The following is a 25,868-nucleotide window of genomic DNA, read 5'->3' as shown; positions in this document are numbered from 1 at the left end:
AGCCAATGCTTACCTACATTAATCCAATGCGTTTAAATCCATGACGAGGAGTATGTTGCACACTTTGGGAGAAGTGTGGAGAATCGGGACACAGCCCTACTCTCTTGCCAATGGCTGAAAATGGTGCGCTTGCCTGCAAGTTTGTTCTGCATTATAATAGGTCTACGTGCTTTGCAGTGGAGTCAAGAGATGGTTAACCTACTCCCAGGCTTGCTGAGAACATTACTGTTGACAACCAATTCACATTTTTATTTTCACACTCTGGACTGCTACAAAGGCGAGCTCCTATATAGGCTATTCTGCTTCTAGGCACACTGTTCAGTAACTTAAGTTCCCATTGCATTTATTCAAAGCCTTTGCAGTGACCGAAATGGCCATAGGGCTCTGGTCAAAAGTAGAGCACTATATAGGGTGGCATTTCAGTCACCACCAAGGCTTTGACCCTTCCAGACTGTGTACTTTCATAATAACTAGGGCCATGACGATACCAGTATCGCAATATCTTTTTCACGGCAAAATTGAAAACCCGAAGCAGACCAGACTCTTTGGTCCTTTAAAAACCTGCTGTATGTAAAATATTCTGTGTTAAAGCTTAAATAAATAACTCTGGATGACATGTTTGTTCCCAATAATAGGACCTAAAGAAGTTAGATTCGCTTTTTGTTTTGTTTCCTTGCCACGATACTAATGAGTATCGCGATACTAGTATCGTCCCGGCCCTGATAATGACCTAGCAGGAGGTTTCGGTACATTTTCACTGAATCAAAGCCCCAGAGAGCATGAGCAAGCTAAAACACAAACCACTGGCTGATTATTCTCCTCTATAAAATGTTTTATATAGGCCTAGAACTGCAGCCTCAGAAAAATACACAGGCTGCCAAACGTAATCAAACACCATTTTTATAGGCTACTTCCCTAGCGATGGAAATGGGCTAGTGGATAATAGACTAGTTGAATTGCGGCTACTACCACAACAAAAATAGCCAGCCTGGCCTGGCCCATCCACCATCTGTCTCTTCCTCCTCCAGACTGCAACAGTCTAGAAATAGCCCTTTAAATAAGCGTATCGATCACTGTCAAGGTCTGTCCACTCTGGCGGTCCACTACTGCTGCTCCTGGCCTGCCTGCCTACCAGGCAGCTACTGTCCCAGACCCTGTAAATGCCACTTAACATTAGCGGTACACATATTCGAACCGTTCAGTACGGGGACCTTGTTTCAGTCTGCACTGTGAACACGAATTAATACATAAAAATGGTTATATAAGGAATACAAATACACTAGGACTATAGGCTATGCTTTCACTGCATTGTATGCCTTTTCAGTAAATGAGCTTATAAAAAAACATTTCAGCTCAAATTCAATCAATCGCCGCATTTCAAACTGTCCTTTTGTGAGGCGCAGTACGATGGCGAGTGGTGGGGTCGATAAACCAGGAGGATTCTCCATCATAGTTTAAATCTCCAGTTTGGGAACATTTTGGCTTCCCAGTAGGTTACAACGGCGATGGACAGAGAGAGTATTTTGCCACTGCTCAACGAGAATAGCATATGCAGCTGCAAACGTCTCAAACATTGACACATTTAAGCCGACATCCCCTCCAGTATTCCTACCATCGGTGCAAGGCTGAAACGCATAAAAACAAGAACGTCGTCTCCCCCCTTCGTCCCCTTCTGGCAGCTGAATCGGACTGGGCCAAAGACATTACAAGGACGATAGGTATGATTATAGCCACGGATATGCGCCCATTCTCTGTGGTTGAGAAAAATAGGGAGTTTCAGCACCTCGTGAAAGTACTCAAACTACAATACGAACATCGCAATACATTCCGAACTGTGGGTTTGGTGAATCGTTACACACTTAACATGGACAGCCACAGGGGACAGTGACTGACGGGGCCACGGAATAGCAGCACATGTCTAGAGAGAATAACTCATTCTATGTAACTTTACCACTGTGAGACTGGATGTCTCCCAAATGGAGCCCTATTTAGTGCACTACATTTGACCAGAGCTCTATGGGCCCTGGTCAAAAGTAGTACACTATATAGGGAATAGGGTGTAATTTGGGATGCACCCTAGTTATGCAGCCTAGCTTTGCTCCTGTTACTAAATTGTTTCCTGGAAACCATCTGGGGTCGTATATCATAAGCGTCTCAGAGTAGGAGTGCTGATCTAGGATCAGGTCCCTTTCTGTCATTGTGATCTACAATGCAAAACTGAGCCTAAAATTGGCAATTCTACTCTGAGACTCTTGATACATACAGCCCCTGGGCTAACCTCACTCAGGCTCAACACCTGTCTGAGGGGCGAGAGATATGGCCTAAAAATCTTGATCTTTTCACATTCATGGCCGACTCACAATTTCAATCTAAAACTGTTTAAATGTTCTCTCTAAATAAGCTGTGTTGTACAATTAAAGGTTGATACAATGAATTTCAAAATCAGTCAGCAATAATCTAATGAATTCAGGGCTTGTGAAATTATACCTAGGCAAAATAAAAGCCTTCCACACCAATTAGACACTAATCATTTAATTATTTTATAAAAATAGTTTAACCTGCTTTATTGCAATAATCACTGATCTGGCTTTCAAGTCTATGAAAATGCCCTTTGTTACACATTTTTACCAGAACCATGCATAATGCAAATTCACTTCTTGTAGCAGGCATTATAGAAAATGAACACAGGTCTCAAAACGATCCCTCAAGCACAAACCCACATGCTAGTGAGTAGCCAGCTAATCTATATACAAATCCTTAAATTTAAAGTTTAGCCAACTTGGGTCTATTTGCATGCTAACAAGGCAGAACTTTTTAGTTGTTATGAACAAACCCTTCTGTCCTTCTCAAAATGTTTAACAGCATGTTAACCTGTACACTTTGTTCAGATGTTGAAACGGCCTGCTTTATTTCTCGGAATGAGATCGAGTTGCCAATTCCTTAAATAAATTGTGTTTTATGCTTATTGCACATTTGTAAAACAGACTAGACAGCTAGTATAACAGTCTTTAGCTAATATGCTGCTAGCGGTACATGGTGCGACTAACCGAGTGTTCATTTTTCAGAATCAACGTTAATTGATACTTCCATTTTAGTAGTGTCTGCTCTGCGTGCAATTTGAGCAGTTCAGACATAAAAAGGGTATCGTTAGAAAAGTAAACTGATCTATTACAGTAAAATGTCTCGTGTTTCGGTGTCCATATGACTCATTCTGTTGAACCAAACCTCAAAATGCAAATAGCGAGTTGAAACCACTTGTCAGAGGAAGTGATCTCTCATCTTTGTTGTTTGAGTGGCAGGGGGAGGGGCTTGGTGTGTGGAAACTGTGGAAGAAGTGAAGCAAGAGGTTTACTCTCACCAAAACTTGTCCAAAATAAGCCCAAAGCGTTTCTATGGGCTTATTTTGGACCTAAGCTTGTCACCTGCCTTCCCGCCTTTGGGACGACTCCCCCCATTGTTAAGGGCGGCGACATGAGCATCTCATCACTATATACAGATCTCTGGTGATCTCTTGGATACATTGTAAACGCAGGTACAACGAGGGGGGGGGGGGAACAGCCAGCTAGCATTGATTTGTTTTTGCAGAGGCATTTTTTGGGAGCATCTGATGACCTAATGTGGTGAGTGATGAACATGAAGGGATAAGAACGTTGCCACTGAGCATGGCACCAGAACATAAAGAACAAACGACTGGGTCGCGTCGGTAAATATCGAACTAACCAAAAGATGAGAAAGTATGAATTTGCTTAACGGATGCTGCGTCATCCATTATTTCTAAAAGTTCATGTACATTTTCAAACATTTGCCAAAATGCAATTCGCGGCAAAACACCATTCTAAACAGCTCACCTGATAGCAGTTCCATATGTGACAGAGATTCAAATCTCTGTTAGAAACTTAAAGAGGGGGAATCTAAAGACGCAATAACTACAGTGCCTTCAGAAAGTATTCAACCCCTTGACCTTTTCCACATTGTTGTGTTAGACTAAATTTAAAATGGACTAAAATGAGATTTTCACTGGCCTACACACAATACCCCATAATGTCAAAGTGGAATTATATTTTAGGAAATTTTTACAAATTGATACTAAAATGAACATCTTAAATGTCTTGAATCAATAAGTATTCAACCCCTTTGTTATGACAAGCCTAAATAAGTTCAGGAGTAAAAATGTGCTTAACAAGTAAGTTGCATAGACTCACAGTGCAATAATAGTGGTTGACATGATTTTTGAATGACTACCTCATCTTTGCACCCCACACATACAATTACCCGTATGGTCCCGGAGTCCAGCAGTGAATTTCAAACAGATTCAACCACAAAGACCAGGGAGGTTTTATCAATACAACCAGTAACTACAAAGATACTGGCATCCTTTCTAACCACTCTGGGATTTCACAATGAGGACAATGGTGACTTTAGAACAGTTAAAGAGTTTAATGGCTGAGATAAAAGAAAATTGAGGATGGATCAACATTGTAGTTACTCCACTATACTAACCTAATTGACAGAATGAAAAGGAAGCCTGTACAGAATACAAATATTCAAAAACAAGCATCCTGTTTGCAACAAGGCACTTAAGAAATACTGCAAAAGAAATGGCAAAGCATTTCAATACAAAGTGTTAATGTTTGGGGCAAATCCAATACCACACATTACTGAGTAACACTCCATATTTTCAAGCATAGTTGTGGCTGCATCATGTTATGAGTATGCTTATATTTAAGGAATGGGGAGTTTTTCCAGGATACATTTTTTTTTACTGAATGGAGCCAAGCACAGGCAAAATCCTAGAGGAAAACCTGGTTCAGTGTGCTTTACACCAGACACTGGGAGATGAATTCACCAGGACAATAACCTAAAACACAAGGCCAAATCTACACGAGTTGCTTACCAAGAAGACGGTGAATGTTCCTGAGTGGCAGTTACAGTTTTGACTTAAAGCTACTTGAAAATATATGGCAAGTAGGGTTGGGATATACGGTATTACCACCTAAGTACATAAGGGGGAGCCAAAAAATGTTTAAAAAAGCCCACTGGGCGTCTATTACCAGCATGACAACAAAATTAGCACAAGTAATAGCGAACTTCCATGGGGGCTTCTAGCTAAACATGCTAATGAGCGCAAACAAAAATAAACAAATTGCAAAGACAGGCAATCAAGCTCATAAAGTTATACATTTAATAGACAGGAGCTACCGAATGTCATTTTTGTTGAGTTTGGACATTTACAAGCGAATGTGAACGAGAGACATTGTGCAGATTAAGTGTTTTGACGCATGCTTGTCTGAAGGAAGAACAGTACTGGCGGCTCTGGAGCAGCATGTGTAGGCAGAGGGGGGGGGGTTCTTTGCTAACATATGGAATTGCTTTAAGATGGTCATACACCAAGGATAATTTACAGATTTGATTTTGTATGTTATGACCCCTTAAGGTATCAAATGAATATTTAAAAAAATATATTGGATGAGACATTGAATTTGCCATTACTGCTATTAGCCAATAGAAATTCATTGAATAACAGATTCACTACATGGAACAACAGTCACAAAAAAAAAGCTAAAGGAAGTTTGTTCTGAAGTGTCTGAGAGATAAGAAAGATCAGGAAACTATTTAGATTTTTTTCGTCATGTATTTATCCCCTTATTTTAGGTACTAAACCATCTCCATATATACTTCGATATTTTTTCCCAACTTGTACCGAGGACCTTTAGAGGAGTCTTGAGGCTTGTGGGCGTCCAATAGCAAAACGCCATCGTGTTCGTGAGAGTCTCATCTTTCAATAGAGTGGTCATACTACTTTGTAGGCCAAACCATTCGGACGCTACAGATGTTTTTGTGAGAAGACCGATTTCCGGGATGTCTAATGGTCTGACAAACACCCCTCTAGCTCTGCCACCTTTCAACGCAGATGCGGAAGGGCGATATCGGCAGATGTGGTAGATTGAGACGCAGCTTAGCTTAAAAACAGATTTTGATGGGGATTTTTATTATTATGTTAATTAGATTTCCGCGGGGCCACAGAAATTGTAGGCTACGGGTTCAAGGATAACAGTTCATAAGCAGTCATGCATGCGTGGTGGTGAAACCATTTTACACCTGATATCGGTATCACTACGCAACACATTCCAGGTGAATGAGGTCACAGCAGTGAGAAACTGGTGGACTGCCAACATGTGTGTTCAAGGAAAACTGGCACTCAGACAAATCAACAGATCCCACCAATTCCCTCTGCACCCTGTCTCAGACAATGACCCGGTGACTGTGAGTTCACCCAACATAAACACTGGCTGTCTGGACTGACAAACAGTTCACACGTGCAGAAGGAGTTGTTTTACACCCACCAATCATAACTCAAGAGAATTCCACTATGGTAAACCAAAGACATCACAAAATAAAAAGGTAACCATGAATGGTTGAGGTCTGGCCAATTGCTGTGCATAGGTGTTATAAAAAGTTGAGAAGCCAGGTTGAAAAAGTCTAATGGGCAATCAACTAGAAGGCATACACATAGTATACAAGCTACAACATCCATTCCTCAAAATATCTTCGTGACATAAGGTGGATACCATGCTCATCTCGTTTCTCATGCCAGTCACTGAGAAGCGGGTCACTTGCCTGACAGCTCCTCTGACAGTATGCTCAGTATTCTGCATGAATAAACAAACCACTCATATCGTTGCATGCCTCTTTTACTGAACACGATTGTTGCATAGTATACCGAAACTGTATACATGAAAAACTGTTCAGTACTAGAATGTTACTTTCGGTACTTCTGTCAAATGTGCTGCCCTGATCAAGCCTGTATATATCAGTGCAGCCAACCCCTTATTATAGCATGCACTGTGCCTATTCCACTTACTCACTGGCTGCATCATGTTAGCTCCCCACTCATACTGCACATAAGTTAATACACTTGAATAATGTGACACGGCATGTAGAAATGTTTAAACTTAATTACTGTTCGCAAAGCAATGTCCATATAGGCTATAACACTTTACAGTGCAAGAAGGTACCGGTAGCTTCTAGATTTGTAGGCTAACTTTCCTTGCTAGCATTGTTTGTGATAATACAGTACATTCGGAAAGTATTCAGACCCCTTGACTTTTTCCACATTTTGTTACGTTAGACTTATTCTGAAATGGATGAAATAGTTCCCTCCCCCTCATCATAAATCTATACACAATACCCCATGACAAAGCAAAACCAGGTTTTTAGAAATGTTTGCATATTTATTAAAAATAAACAGAAATACCTTATTTACATAAGTATTCAGACCCTTTGCTTTGAGACTTAGCTCAGGTGCATCCTGTTTCCATTATCATCCTTGAGATGTTTCTACAACTGGATTGGAGTCAACCTGTGGTCAATTCAATTGATTGGACATGATTTGGAAAGGCACACACCTGTCTATATAAAAGCTCCCACAGTGGACAGTGCATGTCAGAGCAAAAACCAAGCCATGAGGTCGAAGGAATTGTCCGTATAGCTCCAAGACAGGATTGTGTTGAGGAACAGATCTGGGGAAGGGTACCAAAACATTTCTGCAGCATTGAAGGTCCCCAAGAACACAGTGGCCTCCATCATTCTTAAATGTTTGGAACCATCAGGGCTCTTCCTAGAGCTGGCCGCACGGCCAAAATGAGCAAGGGCCTTGGTCAGAGAGGTGACCAAGAACCCGATGGTCACTCTGACAGAGCTCCAGAGTTCCTCTGTGGAGATGGGAGAACCTTCCAGAAGGTCAACCATCTCTGCAGCACTCCACCAATCAGGACTTTATAGTAGAGTGGCCAGACGGAAGCCACTTCTTAGTAAAAGGCATGACAGCCCACTTGGAGTTTGCCAAAAGGCACCTAAAGGGCACTGTCCATGAGAAACAAGATTCTCTGCTCTGATGAAACCAAGATTGAACTATTTGGCCTGAATGCCAAGCGTCACGTCTGTAGGAAACCTGGCACCATCCCTACGGTGAAGCATGATGGTGGCAGCATCATGCTGTGGGGATGTTTTTCAGTGGCAGGGACTGGGAGACTAGTCAGCATTGAGAGAAAGATGAACGGAGCCAAGCACAGAGAAATCCTTGATGAAAACCTGCTCCAGAGCGCTCAAGACCTCAGACTGGGGCGAAGGTTCACCGTCCAACAGGACAACGACCCTAAGCACACAGCCAAGACAACGTAGGAGTGGCTTTGGGACAAGTCTCTGAATGTCCTTGAGTGTCCCAGCCAGAGCACGGACTTGAGCCCAATCGGACATCTCTGGAGAGACCTGAAAATAGCTGTGCAGCGACGCTCCCCATCCAACCTGACAGAGCTTGAGAGGATTGGCAGAGAAGAATGGGAGAAACTCCCCAAATACTGATGTGCCAAGCTTGTAGCGTCATACCCAAGAAGTCGAGGCTGTAATCGCTGCCAAAGGTGCTTCAACAATGTACTGAGTAAAGGGTCTGAATACTTATGTAAAATGTGATATTTCAGTTTTTTATTTATAGGAAATTTCAAAAAATGTATTTAAAAAACAGTTTTTGCTTTATCATTATGGGGTAGTGTGTGTAGATATGAGGGGGAAAACTACTTACTCAATTTCAGAATAAGGCTGTAACGTAACAAAATGTGGAAAAAGTAGGTGTGTCTGAATACTTTCCTAATGCACTGTATGCAAACGCAAAATAAGCTGATTTCAAAGCTTATTGCCACCTAAATCTTTATTCATTAACTTATTTGGTATATCTCCCTCACATTTCTCCCAAAGATGATCTATGGAGAGAAATAGTAATGGCGTCTTTTTGTAGGCACCAACTCCGCCATGGTTCGTTGGACAAGTGCATCGCAGCGCTAGCTGCCACTAGAGATCCTGGTTCGAGTCCAGGCTCTGTCGCAGCCGGCCGCGACTGGGAGACCCATGGGCGGCGCACAATTGGTCCAGCGTCGTCCAAGGTAGGGGAGGGTTTGGCCGGCAGGGATGTGGGTTCGTTTCCCTGAGGGAAATTGTGTTTTTGTAGGGTTTTTAGATAACCGCTGAAAATAAGGTATTTGATAAACATGGGCTTAGGAGATCTTATAGGTTTTTTTCTATGAGAATCTTCATCAGCTAACATCACTGTGAATTTGTTATTTAAAAAAAGCACAGTTGTCATAATTCATAAAGGTCATGTTAACTGACTGGTATTATCTCATAGAACCAAACGTATAAGATCTAAGCCTGTGTTAACTTTAGACCTTATTTTCTGTGTTTATTCCAAAACCCTATTCTTTCCCCATAGGGATGGCTGAACGAACCAGATTCTAACTAATTTCCCGGTTTTAGGAGTACAAGCTGGTGAGCTCTATTGCCTCCGACAGGCCACTCCCCTCTTGCCTTGATGTCATTACTGGTTAAAAAGACAGCGCACATTTTTTTCTATGCAAATGTTGTTCAGTACAATAAAATAAGTCCAAAATATAAGGGATAATGGGGCTACAGATGACATCAGCAAAAACAAGCTCAATTACTAAATGCATGCACACACGCCTATTGAATACGCATTCACCTATATTGTGGCTATGCCTAGGCTACATCTTGAGTTACCCAGTTTATCAATAGAGATTGATCATTCAAATAAATGATAACCGTTATGTAGTTAGATTGTGATTGCCAAAGTCAAACTGATTGCATGATTGATTCATTAATGCATACATGGATGTCTGAAAAATGTACGCAAAAAATTATAATGTAATGATATTGAACTCAAAAGATGCCCAACAATTGAACAGAGCTGTAGCAGAGTTTATGTCTGCATCAAGTGCCATTATGTGACTGGTTAATATGCCATTTTGTTTTTACCATTGTATCGTTTTGGTACATTCTATCTTGATGGTATCAAGTATTGTGATACTAAACCTGGTAACGAAGTCCAAATTCTGTTACCGTGACAACAGTACATTTCAGTTGACTGGAGTGGAGACTTAAAGAGTATCACAGTATGAGTCATAATATCCATAAAACCTAGCAGCCATTAGAACCATTTCCCTGTTGGACAGCTAGGTTTTATGGGTATCATGACACCTCCAATGTGGGGCACTATTTGTTAAAGGGGCCTCTTTGCTGGGACTCCTACTGTGCACTGCGTGCCACTAGTTTACCACAGCTGTGGTGGCTGCCTAACACACTGAACCTCTGGCTGACACCAAGCCTCAGAGAGCAATAAGATACATTGTGTAATAGAGGAGTGTCATGAAGATATGTCCTGGCCATAAATAAATTAACACATTCAAGTCGAAATATGCAATTAAATGAAAACAGGTCTGCAGGGAGAGGGGGAGCATCGCACCTTAATTATAACTTCACACGCAGAAGGCTAGCTGAGGAAGGCTCAACTATGTTCTCTTATATTGAGGTGGAGTTGAGTTTTGATAACTGGTCACGGGATTTGCTAGCAACAACATTGAGTTACCATCAGTCGATTCTTGCAAAAATATCAATTCTGAAAACACTTACCTGTACCTGTGTCCTGTACAACTGCTGTCCTTCCGCAGGGTGGTGAAATTCATACTTTTAATATACATTTTTTTGCGAGATTCAATTGTATCCATGCTATCTGGGATCCTTTGTACGTCCCCATTGAAATTGACATTTTAAATGGTTATGTAGGAGTTCAGGTTAGGTAAGGGTTAAGCTATGGACGTCCCAGAGATCCCAAATTGCACTGGCCGATTCAATTGAGTTGAGCACCACAAATTAAGAAAAAGTCAGTGGTTGAATTCGACATTAGTTTTTATTAAAAGTATGAATTTGAAGCACACGCGAAATGACTGCAGTTGTACAGGACAAACATAGAATTTACATTTTTACATGAATCGACTGATGGTGGTGACTCAATGTTGTTGCTAGCAAATTGAGCAGTTATCGAAACTCAACTCCAGCCTCGACAGATTTGCGCGTTCCTCAACTAACAGAAGGCTATCCCTAGAAATGGGTTGACAGCATATTCCAACGGTCATTAAATAAGGGGGCATGTTTCAACTGAAGCATGGCATGTATAGATACTATATATATATATACATTTAAATCAACTAAAAAGCAGGTTATACAAGTTGCATTGAAATGTAAACACATACAGGGCCCAAGACGCATGATTTATTGTTTCTGATAATTATTTGTGTACTTATTTGACATCTTTGCTGCACTGTTAGGAGCTAGTAACAAGTATTTCGCTGCACCCGCAATAGCATCTGTGAAACTGTGTACACGACCACTAAACTTTGATTTCATTACAAAAACACCACCGAGGCTTACATGTCATTTTGACAGGTACAAACGTCCACAGCATAACAAGGCCACGTGCGTAGCCAACACTTGCTGGGACATGAAACATTGGGGGTAAAGCCAAATATTAGCCTAGGTGGCATGAAAAATACACATTGTAATCAGCCAATCATATGATAATTAAAAGTAAAGCAAAACAGTGGACCAAGTAGTGATTGCTCTCATCCATCCGTTGGCTAATACTTCAGCATGTGAGTCAATACATAGTTTGCGTGCACGCTTAGGTAGCTTTGTTTAATCTAAAAACAGGGACCTTCTCTATGCAAGGCACGCAATGTTTTAATTTTTCCGCCAGTATCGTCTTCACACAGGCACATAAATAATTTCTGATCATTAGCTCCCCCTTGCACCCGTCCTTTGCCATTACGCCGACAGACAAGGCCCATCCCAAAGACTGTCAACAAAATGTCGGATTCACGGGAGTCACGTGATTCCTTTGTACTTAGAAAATAATCTCCAGCGAAAACAACCAACTAAAACCAGAATATCGAATAATATATATAAATAATTCATCTTTAGTGATCTGGAAAATGTATTCATTTATTGTTAGCACGGTATCTACACCACATTTTCGTCGTCTTTTTTAACATAAAATGTGCGGCCATTTTGTGCTAACATGCGCAGAAAAAAAGAGGAGATCCTCAAAATATTAAAATAAGGAGAAATGTTTATTTGCAGATTTTCGAACTATAAAACATACCGATTCCTCTTCTTTCTCCATCCCCGTCGGCATCTGCGGCACTGCCCGGTTAATAGATGCATATTCGTGCAGGTCGGGTAAATCCTCACAACGGAAGACGGGTAGTGGCTTGGAAGCGTCCAGCGCCCGTGCCCGAAACGATAATTTACTCATTTTTTAAAATTCGAGATGCAACATAAATCTATCCGATCTCCTTAAATTCACATCGGTTTCGAGTTGTGCTTTCATGGATGAATCTGTGCGTTATTCTGACATCTACGGTTCGACTGATTGAAGCTAAATTTAGGGCGTCGCGAACGGAGCCGGGAAGGCCCGGATCTTGGTCGCTCTCTTTCGGTCTTTTTTTCAGAGGCTTCGCTGTCTATCGGTGGTTCAGTACGCCATGGCCAACATGGCGGACATTAAAAACTCTTTAACGCTCCGTTCGCTCAAAGCAGCCCAACCCACCGATCATCGAACAGCCATTCCCACACGGTCCCGAGCGCGTGCGCGTTCGCGACGGTGGGGGACGTGCCCCCCAAATCTAAACATGTCAAATAAAAGATTTACATCAAGTAGCTAACTATTATACGTTTCAGGTTAAATTTGGAATGCAATGACAAAAGGGGCATTGACACTACAACAGATTATTTCGCTGAATGTCCCTAATTGGTTGCACTCTAAATAGCCTACATTGCCTAATTCATCATCAGTGACTAATAATTCTGAATTATTGTCTCTAACATTAGACTTGGTGTATTATCATGCACCTTTTATCCTTCACTTTTGTTACGAGTAATTTGAACATTGAGGGGGGCTGTTAGTAAATTTGATAAAATATGTTGGGATTTGAAGACATGGATAATAACTAACAAACCATACATGATGATACATTTGCATTACTATGCTCTAGCATGATACCAAATATTTGAAGTCGTTTTGCTGTATCTTGCTGATGCAAAGCCAAGCATAGCTCTTAAAAGTTTAAACAAAAATATAAAACCCTTGAGTCTTAAACTACAAGTGTTATTTGAAAATAACCAAAGTATAATGTAAAATGTAAAATATACTAATTTACTAGACTCACTAAATTACTAGTCTAATTAAAAAAATTAATTTAAAAAAATTAAAAAAACTAGTCACTACCAGTAAGGTGAATTGAACAGCTTCTGAAAATATTTTCAACGTTTGACAATGTTGCCCTCTTGTGGTGTGATCAACCCTAGAACTGTGGCCCTCTGCAACCGAACTGTGTGGTCCTCTGTTGACCTGTGTGTGTGTCCCATAGTAATTCAACAGTGGAGGCAGCTGAGGGGAGTAGGGCTCATAATAATAGCTGCAACAGCGCGAATGGAATGGCATCAAACGCATGGAAAACATGTGTTTGATACCATTCTGCTCCAGCCATTACCACGAGCTCGTCCTCCCCAATTAAAGTGCCACCAACCTTGTGTGTAATTCAAATATTTGGAAATGATAAGAACCTCAAAACAAAGGGTTCCGGTGCCATAAGTTAGTAAGCCTTGTCCGAGCCAGAATGGTCAATAAGGCTAGTCTGGCTGACACCAAACTCGAAGTCTTCCCGCCTTCACAGTCTAAAGGCTCCTTGATGTTGTAGGAACAATGTGTAGATAATGAAGGGGGCTGTGCTTTACTGATTGGTTATCCTGTGCCTCTCACTCACACACCCACACAGCACCCAAGCCCCACCTCCTAATACAACGAGAGGTTTAAAAAACGATTAGATTAACGTTTGAGAAAACCAACCAAAGCTCAAGCCAATTTCACTGCTAATATTGCACCATCAACGGGCTCCTGTCCAGACAAATGTGTCACAGCTCTGCTTTGCTGTGTACCATGTGGGACGCATCAGCCATGCTACCATAGGGCAGGAGCCCATCTCCTGTTTCTGTAGTGTGAGGCAGCTTAATGTACAAGTACACCCCCTGGACAGGATGCTAGTCTCTCTGTGCCTTACCCCAATACTTCCTGAATGCCAAGCCGAGAGGCATCTGGTGCTTTACTAAAGCCCATATTATAAGGACATTCTCTGGGCTTACCTACAGTAATGGCAGACGTCGCGTCTAGCCAGGGTCCAAGAGTTGTAGGTTCCACTCGGCGTCAACCATTACAAAAGAAGGCATCATTGGGATCTGAGTGGGAATAAAAAAACAGCTCGTCATTCCTTTGAGTGTAGGTAATTAAAGGGGTCATCATGTTGATAGGACTAGGATAGTGTTTCCAATTGCAAAGAGCAACTGAAATCATAACGTGCCTCAGATGAGGAGTGCTTGGGTGTATTCATTGCTCAGATTCTGTTGCAAAACATTGTCTGTTGCAAAATGTTTTGCAACAACTGTTTACTCTAGGAACCAAACTGGGCAAACTGTTTTTCAGCAGCAGGGACTGGGAGACTAGTCACGATTGAGGAAAAGATTAACAGAGCAAAGTACAAAGACCCTTGATGAAAACCTGCTCCAGAGCGCTAAGGGCCTCAGACTGGGGCAAAGGTTCACCTTCAAACAGGACAATGACCCTAAGCACACAGCCAAGACAACACAGGAGTGGCCCAGCCAGAGTATCCATCAGTATCCTGGATGGATATCGATCTCATTCCATCAGTAGAGGATGCCTTGTTGTTCTTTAAAAGTGCTTTCCTCTCAATCTTAAATAAGCATGCCCAATTCAAAAAATACAGAACTAAGAACAGATATAGCTTGACCAGCACAAAAACATCCTGTGGCGTACTGCATTAGCATCGAACAGCCCCCGCGATATGCAACTTTTCAGGAAAGTTAGGAACCAATATACACAAGCAGTTAGGAAAGCAAACAGTAATTTGCATCCTGTAGCACTAACTCCAAAAAGTTTTGGGACACTGTAAAGTCCATGGAGAATAAGAGCACCTCCTCCCAGCTGCCCACTGCACTGAGGCTAGGAAACACAATCACCAACGATAAATCTACAATAATCGAGAATTTCAACAAGCATTTTGCTACGGCTGGCCATGCTTTCCACCTGGCTACCACTACCCTGGCCACCAGCTCTTCATAACGTCTGAGATCCCCAGAGATTGGAAAGCTGCCGCGGTCATCCCCCTCTTCAAAGGGGGTGACACTCTAGATCCAAACTGTTACAGACCTATATCCATCCTGCCCTGCCTTTCGAAAGCCAGGTTAACAAACAGATCACCGACCATTTCGAATCACACCGTACCTTCTCCGCTATGCAATCCGGTTTCTACGCTCAAGGTCCTAAACGATATTTTAACCGCGATCGATAATAGACAGTACTGTGCAGCCGTCTTCATCGACCTGGCCAAGGCTTTCGACTCTGTCAACCACCGCATTTTTATTGGCAGACTAAATAGCCTTGGTTTCTCAAATGACTATCTGAGAAGTAGTTGGTGAACCAGGCGAGGCAGAGTTCAATGTGTCAAATCGGAGGGCCTGTTGTCTGGACCTATGGCAGTCTATGGGGGTGCCACGGGGTTCAATTCTTGGGCAGACTCTTTTCTCTGTGTATATCAATGATGTCGCTATTGCTGCTGGTGACTCTCAGATCCACCTCTACGCAGACGACACCATTTTGTATACATCTGGCCCTTCATTGGACACTGTGTTAACAAACCTCCAAACGAGCTTCAATGACATACAACACTCCTTCCGTAGCCTCCAACTGCTCTTAAACACTAGTAAAACTAAATGCATGCTCTTCAATCGAACGCTGCTGGCACCCGCCCACCCAACTAGAATCACTACTCTCGACGGGTCTGACCTAGAGTATGTGGACAACTACAAATACCTAGGTGTCTGGTTAGACTGTAAACTCTCCTTCCAGACTCACATTAAGCATCTCCAAAGTTAAATCTAGAATCGGCTTCCTATTTCGCAACAAAGCCTCCTTCACTCATGCTGCCAAACATGCCCTCGTAAAACTGACTATCCTACCGATCCTTGACTTCGGCAATGTCATTTACAAAATAGCCTCCAACACTCTACTCAGCAAATTGGATGTAGTCTATCACAGTGCCATCCGTTTTGTCACCAAAGCCCCATATACTACCCACCACAGTGACCTGTACGCTCTTGTTGGCTGGTCCTCACTACATATTCGTCGCCAAACCCACTGGCTCCAGGCCATCTATAAATCACTGCTAGACAAATCCCTGCCTTATCTTAGCTCATTGGTCACCATAGCAACACCCACCCGTAGTATGCGCTCCAGCAGGTATATCTCACTGGTCATCCCCAAAGCCAACACCTCCTTTGGCCGCCCTTCCATCCAGTTCTCTGCTGCCAATGACTGGAACGAATTGCAAAAATCTCTGAAGCTGGAGACACTTATCTCCCTCACTAACTTTAAGCATCAGTTGTCAGAGCACCTTACCGATCACTGCACCTGTACACAGCCCATCTGAAATTAGCCCACCCAACTACTTCATCCCCATATTGTTATTTATTTTGCTCATTTGCACCCCAGTATCTCTATTTGCACATCATCTCTTGCACATATATCATTCCAATGTTAATACTAATTGTAATTATTTTGCACTATGGCCTATTTATTGCCTTACCTCCATAACTAGCTACATTTGCACACACTGTATATATATTTTCTGTTGTATTTTTGACTTTGTTTTGTTTTACCCCATATGTAACTCTGTGTTGTTTTTATCACACTGCTTTGCTTTACCTTGGCCAGGTCGCAGTTGTAAATGAGAACTTGTTCTCAACTGGCTTACCTGGTTAAATAAAGGTTAAATAAACAATACAAAAAAATTATAGAGGCTAACATTGACGATAGTATCTTCTGGTCGGGGGAGTTTAAAGTTCTGAACGTTAAAACACATCGCTTGTGGTACGGGTTTGGAAACATGAGTAACGTATCTTTCATCTCAGCGAGAATTTAAAAAAAAGTTAAATTACTACACACACCTTTATTGGGTTAGTGTTCCCACATGGCCATATCTCCATGTTACATTGCTTGTTTACGGAAGACATAGGCGGCCACCTGTGCTAATTAGCGCCGAACACCTGTGTGTAAACGTAACTGGGGAAGAAGTGTAATTCATCAACTGGAGGCACACAGCTTATGTATCTGAGTAAAACTGCTACTGTAAGTGATTTTATATATATTTTTTTAAAGATGATTTCTCGCTGATATGAAAGATAAGGAGAATATCAGCATATTTCGAAAATCGGTTTGAAAGCGACGATTGACGTTTTGAAACGTTAACACTGAGTTGGAATTGTAGTTCACATAGCGAATGTAACCGCTGAAAACCCTACATACGGAGAAGGGTTTTCGAAAGCTAGGACAAGCAGTGGTGTAAAGTACTTAAGTAAAAATACTTTAAAGTACTACTTAAGTAGGTTTTTTGGGCATCTGTACTTTATCAAAATTTAACAACTTTTACTTAACTACATTCCTAAAGAAAATAATGTACTTTTTACTCCATATAATGCACACACTTATCAATAGAACATCCATGGTCATCCCTACTGCCTCTAATCTGGCGAACTCACTAAACACGCGTTTCGTTTGTAAATGACGTCTGAGTGTTGGAGTGTGAGCCTGGCTATCCATTAATTTTTTTAAACATTTTTTTTAATGGTGCAGTCTGGTTTGCTTAATATAAGCAATTTGAAATGATTTATACTTTTACTTTTGATACTTTAGTATATTTAAAACAATACTTTTAGACTTTTACTCAAGTCATATTTGACTGGGTGACTTTCACTTAAGTTATTTTCTATTAAAAGGCATCTTTACTTTTACTCAAGTATGACAATTGGGTACTTTTTCCACCACTGAGGACAAGCCTAGTGTTTTGTCTCTGACATCCAGGTGCCAGGGCTAGTAATAATCTGATCAAGCCACTCCACTGATTTATTCTGTTACTTACCTACATTCCAAACAACTTGGCATTAGCCAACAATTCAAATATGAATGTGCAGTTCCTTTGTAGACCACTGGTAGTTGGCTGGCACTGTTAACTATCAAATATTGCCTTCCTTACCAAGCTAGAACATGACAATTAGTGGTTATAAATGTATAAGCCAATTCACAAAATAATTGTACAGTTTACACCAGATTTAGGTATGACACGTTGAGGTCATGAATTTGGTCTGTAACTTAACGTTAGCTGGCTTTCTTTCTGACTATTTCGACTATAAAAAATACATGTAGCATTTCGCAAGTCAGAACAACATTTGAAAGCAAACGACAATTTATAACGCTTAATCGCAAACCAAACTAAAAACGTTAGCTAGCTTCCAAGCTAAAAATGGAGCTGGTTGGCGACTAACGTTAACGTAGCTAGTTACTAGTAGCCTAGCTTGCTGATTGACTTGACATGAGTCATGACATCGGTGGTTGGCCAACTTAACATTAGCCATTCAATTTAATTGTGACGATAGCTAGCTAACTATCCTGCAAACAAGACGATTTTCACACAACAGTTGTTTCGATCAGTTATACAAAGATATCTGAAAAACCTACCATAAAATTGACTCCAGGATGGGTGATAACATTTCTGATGATCATGAGTGATTCCCCAAAAGCCAAGGACAGACGCTGGCGTAAGTGTAACGTTATCGTTTTGCAAACGCCATGCAGTAAAATACTCATGAGACGTCATTCCGCTTTTTGTTAGAAAAATAAAAATCGTATTTCTCTTGATCGTATCGGAAAGCCTCTCGCCGTCGAACTAATACGGTATTGAGATCAGATAATTAGAATTGTTATTTTCAAGAAGATTAGCTAGCAAAACTAGGAGAAGTGTTCTTGTTGGGGGTTAACAACTTTGCAATAGAAGACGCATCCTGATTGGTCGGAGGCTGGCACCAATCACCTGTAGAGAGCAATGAGGTAGAGAACACTGGGTTGGATGAGCTCACGCTCAAAAACGAGAAAGTTCCATCTGTTGTACACGGTATTCTATACCCTCTATGTATTACCTTGGGAATAGACCACCTAACATACAAGATTGAAACAGACACAGAAACGCAGTCTTTTTCAATTGCAGTACGGAAATGATGATTATCTTCTTTGCATGCTGCCTGACTGCAGGTTGGGGTAGGGAGGGATGTCAATCTGTACACTACTTACCTCGACATAAATCAGTGAAAAAAATAAAATTATTTATTTATTAATTCTTTGATGGAACTATTCACAAAACTAAAAACAAATGAACAAGAAATACCCACTGACGTCAGACCTCTTTTGCAAGGGAGACATTTTAATAACACAACAGAAAACTAATTTCAACCATTGGGCATTCTCCCAACCTACATTGGAGCCAAGCTTCCAACTCCTGATACCAATGTTCAGCACCAACTGTGTCCTGTGGAATGGACTTGTTCCCCCCTGGCTACAGTGGCAGTGCTGATGCCATATGACTCCAGTATCTGCAATGCTCATCACTCATTAGGCAGTGCAGCAGCAGCAAGACTGCAAGTGCAGTCATCTGAAATCAGTGGCAGCTGTATTTCTGTTGTTCAGATCAGGAGACACTATCCTGAGATTTATTCGGAGTTGGAAAATGCATGAATTGGCAAAGATAACAGGTGAAATGCATCTGTTAAACTGTAGAAAACATGTGGGTAGCATAAGATGAGCAGTGAGTTGAAAGCTGGATCAGAGGCCTAGGCCACAGTGAGCAAAACATTCCTTGGCCATTGTAACCGTGGCTACATTCCACTGGTATCTCTTTCTAACAATAAGATAAAGCAAGGACACATGACACAATAATTAACACACACATGCAGTATGTAACAATGTTGGGGTAATTTGTTTTGGAACTTTAATAAATAATTTCAGAAATAAAGTAATGCAAAATGTGGATGAAATAAAAAGGCACTTTAAAAACAGTGTGGCGATTGTGTTCTTACAACTAAGTGGGATGTTTGAAATACAACAAAGATCTGAATGACATCACTCCCTTAACACTGATCTTTATAACTGAAATGTAATGTAGTCACCATTATCCAATGGAAGAGTTTGATCAAACCATTAATTAGAAAATATAATTATTCGACAGTAAAACAAAAAAGCACGCTGAGGATATAGGTCAAGTAGAAAACCATTCAGAACCCCATTCAGAATTCAATTTCTGTAACTTAAACAAGACAATTAAAACAAGGCATATTGTTTGCAAACAAGGCAGTGAGTTCTGTAATATTTGGCATCGCTATTAATTAAGAGTTTATTAGGGACCTGAGTTCTTTAAAACTAAACAATTTAAACCTGGATCCCATAATACTACTAATGATGTCATTTTATTTATAAAGATTTACAAATATCATGACAATATCTTTAAAAAATAAACATTTAAATTGATTGTTCAGGTTGAAGAATAAATTGATAAACATAACTTTCCTTCCAGCCCTTTTCTGTGACTAAAATATGGCTTTACACAGAATCCATTTCCTACAAACTGTACATATTACAATTCATTGCTGTCCCCAATGGCCAGCTATCGCTACATATCTTGTCCCACATCGACATCCAATTTCACCCTCAAAACAGAAATAATGGCTCCACGGTTCTATGAAAGGCACAACCACACCTTCAATGACCTTGCCAGTCCTGTGGCAAAAATTTATTCAGTTAAAACATTCCGTCAAGTTACACAAAAAAGTAAAAACCCAAGTTTATACATACTGTACACTTTTTTCAATTCAAACGATGCATAGAAAAAAACGGTTAGTAAAACATACTGAAAGTGGCAAAATGCACTGCTATCATTTGGTGACTACAAAAACAAACCGTGAACATAACACTCCCCCCCCCCCCCCCCCCCCCAATATTATTTTGCATACAGTGTTGTAATGACAGAGAGGATGCGCCATCATTTGCCCTCGTATTTTGGATTGACAATAGTTGTTACGGCACTCTTGTAGATGGGATTCTCACCCTGCAAAAGACAAGTAAAGAGAGAGAGTGAGATAAACGGTATTCATGGATACATTGTCTTTGTCCCAAATGGCAGCCTATTCCCTATATAGTGCACTACTTTCGACCAGGGACCTTAGGTGCCATTTGGAATGTAGCCCAAAAAGGGAATCATTTGGTTAGAACCACTTCACAAATCCCTGTTTGGTTAAAAATAATTCCAGAGCAGCACGTCTCCATTTGGACACTACGATTTTCAACATTTCAATAGGGACTTGCGAACAAAGCAGTCACCTGTCCTTTAATCTAGCATGTTAATGGCACACACAACATGCGGTAAAATACATGTTTAACCTTAACCTTAAGCCATTTCAAATAAGGCAGCGTGAATTTGATAGATGTTGGTGGGGTCGCCCCAAAGCTATAGACCACGTTGTTTAAAAAAAATATATATATATCCTGTTTTATTAAAAGTGATTAATTTCTTAGACAAATGTGTTCTTCAGGTTGGCTCAGGCAGTACCAGAAACTTTAAACTCACTACTGAAATGAGAAAACGGTTCTCTTACAGCTTTTGCTTTGAAGAAGTTGAATATCTGTTTCTTTCTTAAGAATGCAAATATGAGTGAAAATGGGTGAGGAAAAGATGCAAAACTCAATCACAAAACACTCCAAGGGGAAAATAAAGTACATGCAGGAAAAGGGAAGATAGATAGGCAATACAAACGTAGACTTATAGGACCACTCCTTTACGCCCATAGCTTGGATTCTGGAACTTATTAATAGGGCTCTTGTATATAGGATTCTCTTGCTATGGTCGACAATGAGGCAGACAGGGGTTCAAGAAAAGAAGAACAAGAAAGAGCATGAAAAGAAAGTAAGCAGTAAAAGATGACAGGATGGAGAGAGTAATGGTTTTGAGGGACTGCAAGAAAGCAGAAAAGGTTTACCAACAAGGGTCTATCCATATTTCAGAATACAAACACGTGTATGTGACAAATACAATGTGATTTGATATCCAACCCCAATGGTTTAGCAATAGCCATGCTCTTGAGACTGAGGGTGCATCCCAAATAGCACCCTATTCCATTTATAGTGCACTACCACTACTTTTGACCAGGGCCCAAAGGGGCTCTGGTCAAAAGTAGTGCACTATATAGGGAATATGGTGCCATTTGGGACTCGCCCAGAGGCTATATTCTCTCTCAGCTGTGCACTCTCTCAGCACACAAGTGCTCTGTCATTCTACTATAAACATTAAATACTGTTGCTATGACTTTCAGAGCACACTGAGCAGCTGGATTGAGCTTTCTTCTGTTGGTGACCCAGCACACACTCTCCCTCAGCTTCATTGCCTATTATGGGCATGAAGTACTGATGAGTGGACAGATAGTGGCAGCACTCCTAGCCTAGCCAGCAAAAGGCCCATAGAGGAAAGGCCACTCCCTCAGTGAATTAAGTCTGTCTGAGGCTGAGCAGCACGCCAGAGCCATGTTTCTGTGCTGCCGTTGTTGGCACAAAACAGAAAAGAAAACAGCAGATTGAGCCAAAGAGATAAACAAGGCACAAATATAACGGTTGGTTTTCGCACAGATCTCCCTTTGGCCTTCAAAGGCAATGAAGTGCATCTCTTGAGATAGGAGTAAAAGTAATGCTGGATGAACGAGCTGAAATCACAAACAGTAAGCTAATATATATAGGCGTTAGTTAATTTAGGACAGAAAGTCATCTCACATTTCAAGAGTAGACCAGGGGCCATTTCATCAAGTGTCTCTGAATAAGAGTGCTGATCTAGAATCAGGACCCCTGTCCATGCAATCTTATTCATTGTGATCTAAAAGCAAAACTGATCCTAGATCAGCACTTCTACTCGCAGACACTTTATGAATGCAACCCCAGATATCTGAACAGTGGAGAAAAAAGAAAAAAATCACAGCTAATATAAAAAGTTAATATTCTTATCTGAAACCTGGCTGTGCTGATGTGATCCGACAGGATGCCTTACCGTGTCCCATTTGGCGTTCATCTTCTCCTTCTCGAACTTGGCGAACTCCCTGCGGTCGTGGATGATCATGAGCAGCTTCCAGATGAGCAGCAGGGCCAGGCCGATCAGCACAATGCCCGCCACCACGCCAGCCACGATGGGGATGATGTCAGGGCCCGCTGGGCACTCTGGAGCACAGCAGGGAACACGCATGGCAACATTATGCATTTACAGTTAATCATATACAATGGACAATCACATACAATGGACTATGTAGTTGTGTTTTGAAAGGCATCTTTATAATTTATAATTATAAAAGTTTATAATTATTATAGGCCTACACTTTGGCTGTGACCCAAATGGCACCCTATTCCCTTTGTAGTGCACTACGCCATTTTGTAGTGCACTACTTTTGACCAGAGATTATAGGGCCCTGGTCAAAAGGTGCCATTAGGGACACGGCCTGTAAAATGCCATACAGACTTGGAGCCATTAGGGCAGGCTATTCCTAAAATGGACGATCAAAGATATTTGCTCCTCTGAGTGGTGCAGCACCCTCCATCCACTCACCCAGAGTCTCGACCACGTAGACCTCCCTCACTGTGTCGTTCCTGACGGCGTAGGTGTAGTAGAACCAGCAGTCGTTGGCGTCCCTCTCCTTACAGTGTGATAGGGGGTAGGACTGGTCGGCTGGCTGGGGCAGCTTGTCCCTGTCCTTCACTCTGATCAGATTGAAATAGCTGCAGTCCCTCTCACACGTGTCCTTCTTCTCTCCCGTCTCAAAAGCCCGGCACTGAACACACTCCCTTTTAGAGAGAGGACAACATGGTCAGGCTACGGCCACACAGATAGGTATGAAGACAAATGAAAACTGTTTTATCATAGTCTGTTTTTTTATAGGTTATCCATACCCACAACGCCCTGTCAGCATTGTGGGTGGTTGATACCAGAGATATAGAGCCATTGTTATCTATGGTTAAAACCCTGAGCGGGGACTCACTTGTGCTCAGTGCAGACTCCGGGGCAGGTGGGGCAGATCTCACAGGTGGGGCCCTGGAACTTGGGGTTGGTGCACTTGCAGACACCACACTCGCAGGTGCCCCGGCCATTACATATCTGCTTGTTGGCTGCCAAGCAGGTGGAGGTGTCCAGGGAACAGTCGCAGGCGCTGCCTGTGTAGTTGGCATCGCAGATACACACCCTGCAATCACAACGCCCATGTCCTAGTAGAGTGGAGGAGAAAATAAGATATTTAAATCAATGCTAGGCCTACACAACTCAACCATCCATTTTGAAGAATCATCCAATCTAAAAAAAAAATTTTTGTAGACCATGCCTGAGAAAAGAGGTGGAGAAAATGGAGGATCCATGATATTCAGTTCATTTGCAAAATATTCAGACCCCTTCCCTTTTTCCACATTGTGTTACGTTACAGCCTTATTCTAAAATTTATGAAATTAAAAATTTCCCTCATCAATCTACACACAATACACCATAAGTGACAACAGTTTAAAAAAAATTGTACATAAGTATTCAGACCCTTTGCTATTTGACTCGAAATTGAGCTCAGGTCCATCCTGTTTCCATTGATCATCCTTGAGTTGTTTCTACAACTTGATTGGAGTCCACCTGTGGTACATTTAATTGATTGGACATGATTTGGAAAGGCACACACCTGTCTATATAAGGTCCCACAGTTGATAGTGCACGTCAGAGCAAAAACCAAGCCATGAGGTCGAAGGAATTGTCCGTAGAGCTCCGAGACAGGATTGTGTCGATCCACTCCTCAGTAAAAGGCACATGAAAGCCCGCTTGGAGTTTGCCAAAAGGCACCTAAAGGTCTCTCAGACCATGAGAAACAAGTTTCTCTGGTCTGATAAAACCAAGATTGAACTCGTTGGCCTGAATGCCAAGCGTCACATCTGGAGTAAACCTGGCACCATCCCTACGGTGAAGCATGGTGGTGGAAGCATCATGCTGTGGGATGTTTTTCAGCAGCAGGGACTGGGAGACTAATCAGAATCAAGATGAACGGAGCAAAGTACAGAGAGATCCTTGATGAAAACCTGCTCCAGAATGCACAGGACCTCAGACTGGGGCGAAGGTTCACCTTCCAACAGGACAACGACCCTAAGCACACAGCCAAAACAATGCAGGAGTGGCTTTGGAACAAGTCTCTGAATGTCCTTGAGTGGCCCAGCCAGAGGCCGGACTTGAACCCGATCTAACATCTCTGGAGAGACCTGAAAATAGCTGTGCAGCAACGCTCCCCATCCAACCTGAAAGAGCTTGAGAGAATCTCCAGAGAAGAATGGGAGAAACTCCCCAAATACAGGTGTGCCCAGTTTGTAGCAACATACTCAAGGAGACTCGAGGCTGTAATCGCTGCCAAAGGTGCTTCAACAAAGTACTGAGTAAAGGGTCTGAATAGTTATGTAAATGTGATTTCAGTTTTTTATTTTTTATAAATTTGCTAACATCTCTAAAAACCTGTTTTTGCTTTGTCATTATGGGGTAGTGTGTGTAGATTGATGAGGAAAAAACAATTTAATCAATTTTAGAATAAGGCTGTAACATAACAAAATGTGGGAAAAGTCAGGGTGTCTGAATACTTTCTTTTTAAAACACATTCTTACAGTACACAGCAGTGTTGAATGAATACAATATGTCTACGAAAACATGCATACACCTAGTCAAACCAAGAGGGCCAGCTAAGGGTCCTACCTCCACAGAGTTTGTTGTTGGAGCGGTCACAGTTGAAGTTGTCACACTCGCAGAATTTCCCGCTGTACCGTTCCTCGGGGTTCTCCCTCTTCTTACACTCACAGGTTCCACACACACAGTCTCCGTTGTTGCTGCAGATGTCTGTACCGTTGTCTTTCCGACAGTTACCGTCCAGGTCATCGGTCCTCACCTCGTCTGTGCTGCACTCACACAGTCTGCCGATACGTCCCTCATTGCACCTGAGACAAAGCAAGATCATATTCATTAGTGCACATCGAA

At 41.6% G+C, this 25,868-nt stretch overlaps 2 protein-coding genes across 7 annotated transcripts in view; both read right to left on the bottom strand.

Moving 5' to 3' along the window:
• The window catches only part of LOC311150725 (enhancer of polycomb homolog 1-like), a 39,253-nt gene extending 20,548 nt beyond the window's left edge, over positions 1–18,705 (bottom strand). Inside the window, exon 1 of one of the 4 annotated variants that reach the window (XM_084188246.1) lies at positions 18,488–18,705. In XM_084188246.1, coding sequence (XP_084044372.1) covers positions 18,488–18,616 — 129 coding nt within the window. In that variant the 5' untranslated portion in view covers positions 18,617–18,705. Of the gene's footprint in view, positions 1–12,004; positions 12,505–14,043; positions 14,133–18,487 lie in introns of those variants that run through there. The other 3 variants (XM_084188248.1, XM_084188247.1, XM_084188245.1) reach the window with 3 other exon arrangements.
• A 1,062-nt stretch (positions 18,706–19,767) lies between these two features.
• LOC311099132 (integrin beta-1-like) overlaps positions 19,768–25,868 on the bottom strand; it is a 225,744-nt gene continuing 219,643 nt past the window's right edge. For all 3 annotated transcript variants that reach the window (XM_084139790.1, XM_084139789.1, XM_084139791.1), the window contains exons 11-15: positions 25,590–25,828; positions 23,866–24,088; positions 23,436–23,671; positions 22,887–23,053; positions 19,768–20,903 (exon numbers count right to left, since the gene is read on the bottom strand). In XM_084139790.1, the coding sequence (XP_083995916.1) occupies positions 20,838–20,903; positions 22,887–23,053; positions 23,436–23,671; positions 23,866–24,088; positions 25,590–25,828 (931 nt within the window). In that variant the 3' untranslated portion in view covers positions 19,768–20,837. The remainder of the gene's footprint in view (positions 20,904–22,886; positions 23,054–23,435; positions 23,672–23,865; positions 24,089–25,589; positions 25,829–25,868) is intronic.

This window comes from Coregonus lavaretus (assembly GCF_964263955.1).
Source record: "Coregonus lavaretus genome assembly, chromosome: 23".
Classification (NCBI taxonomy): Eukaryota; Metazoa; Chordata; class Actinopteri; order Salmoniformes; family Salmonidae; genus Coregonus; species Coregonus lavaretus.
Note: the sequence above shows the minus strand (reverse complement) of the source record. Positions and strands in the feature narration are given on the sequence as shown.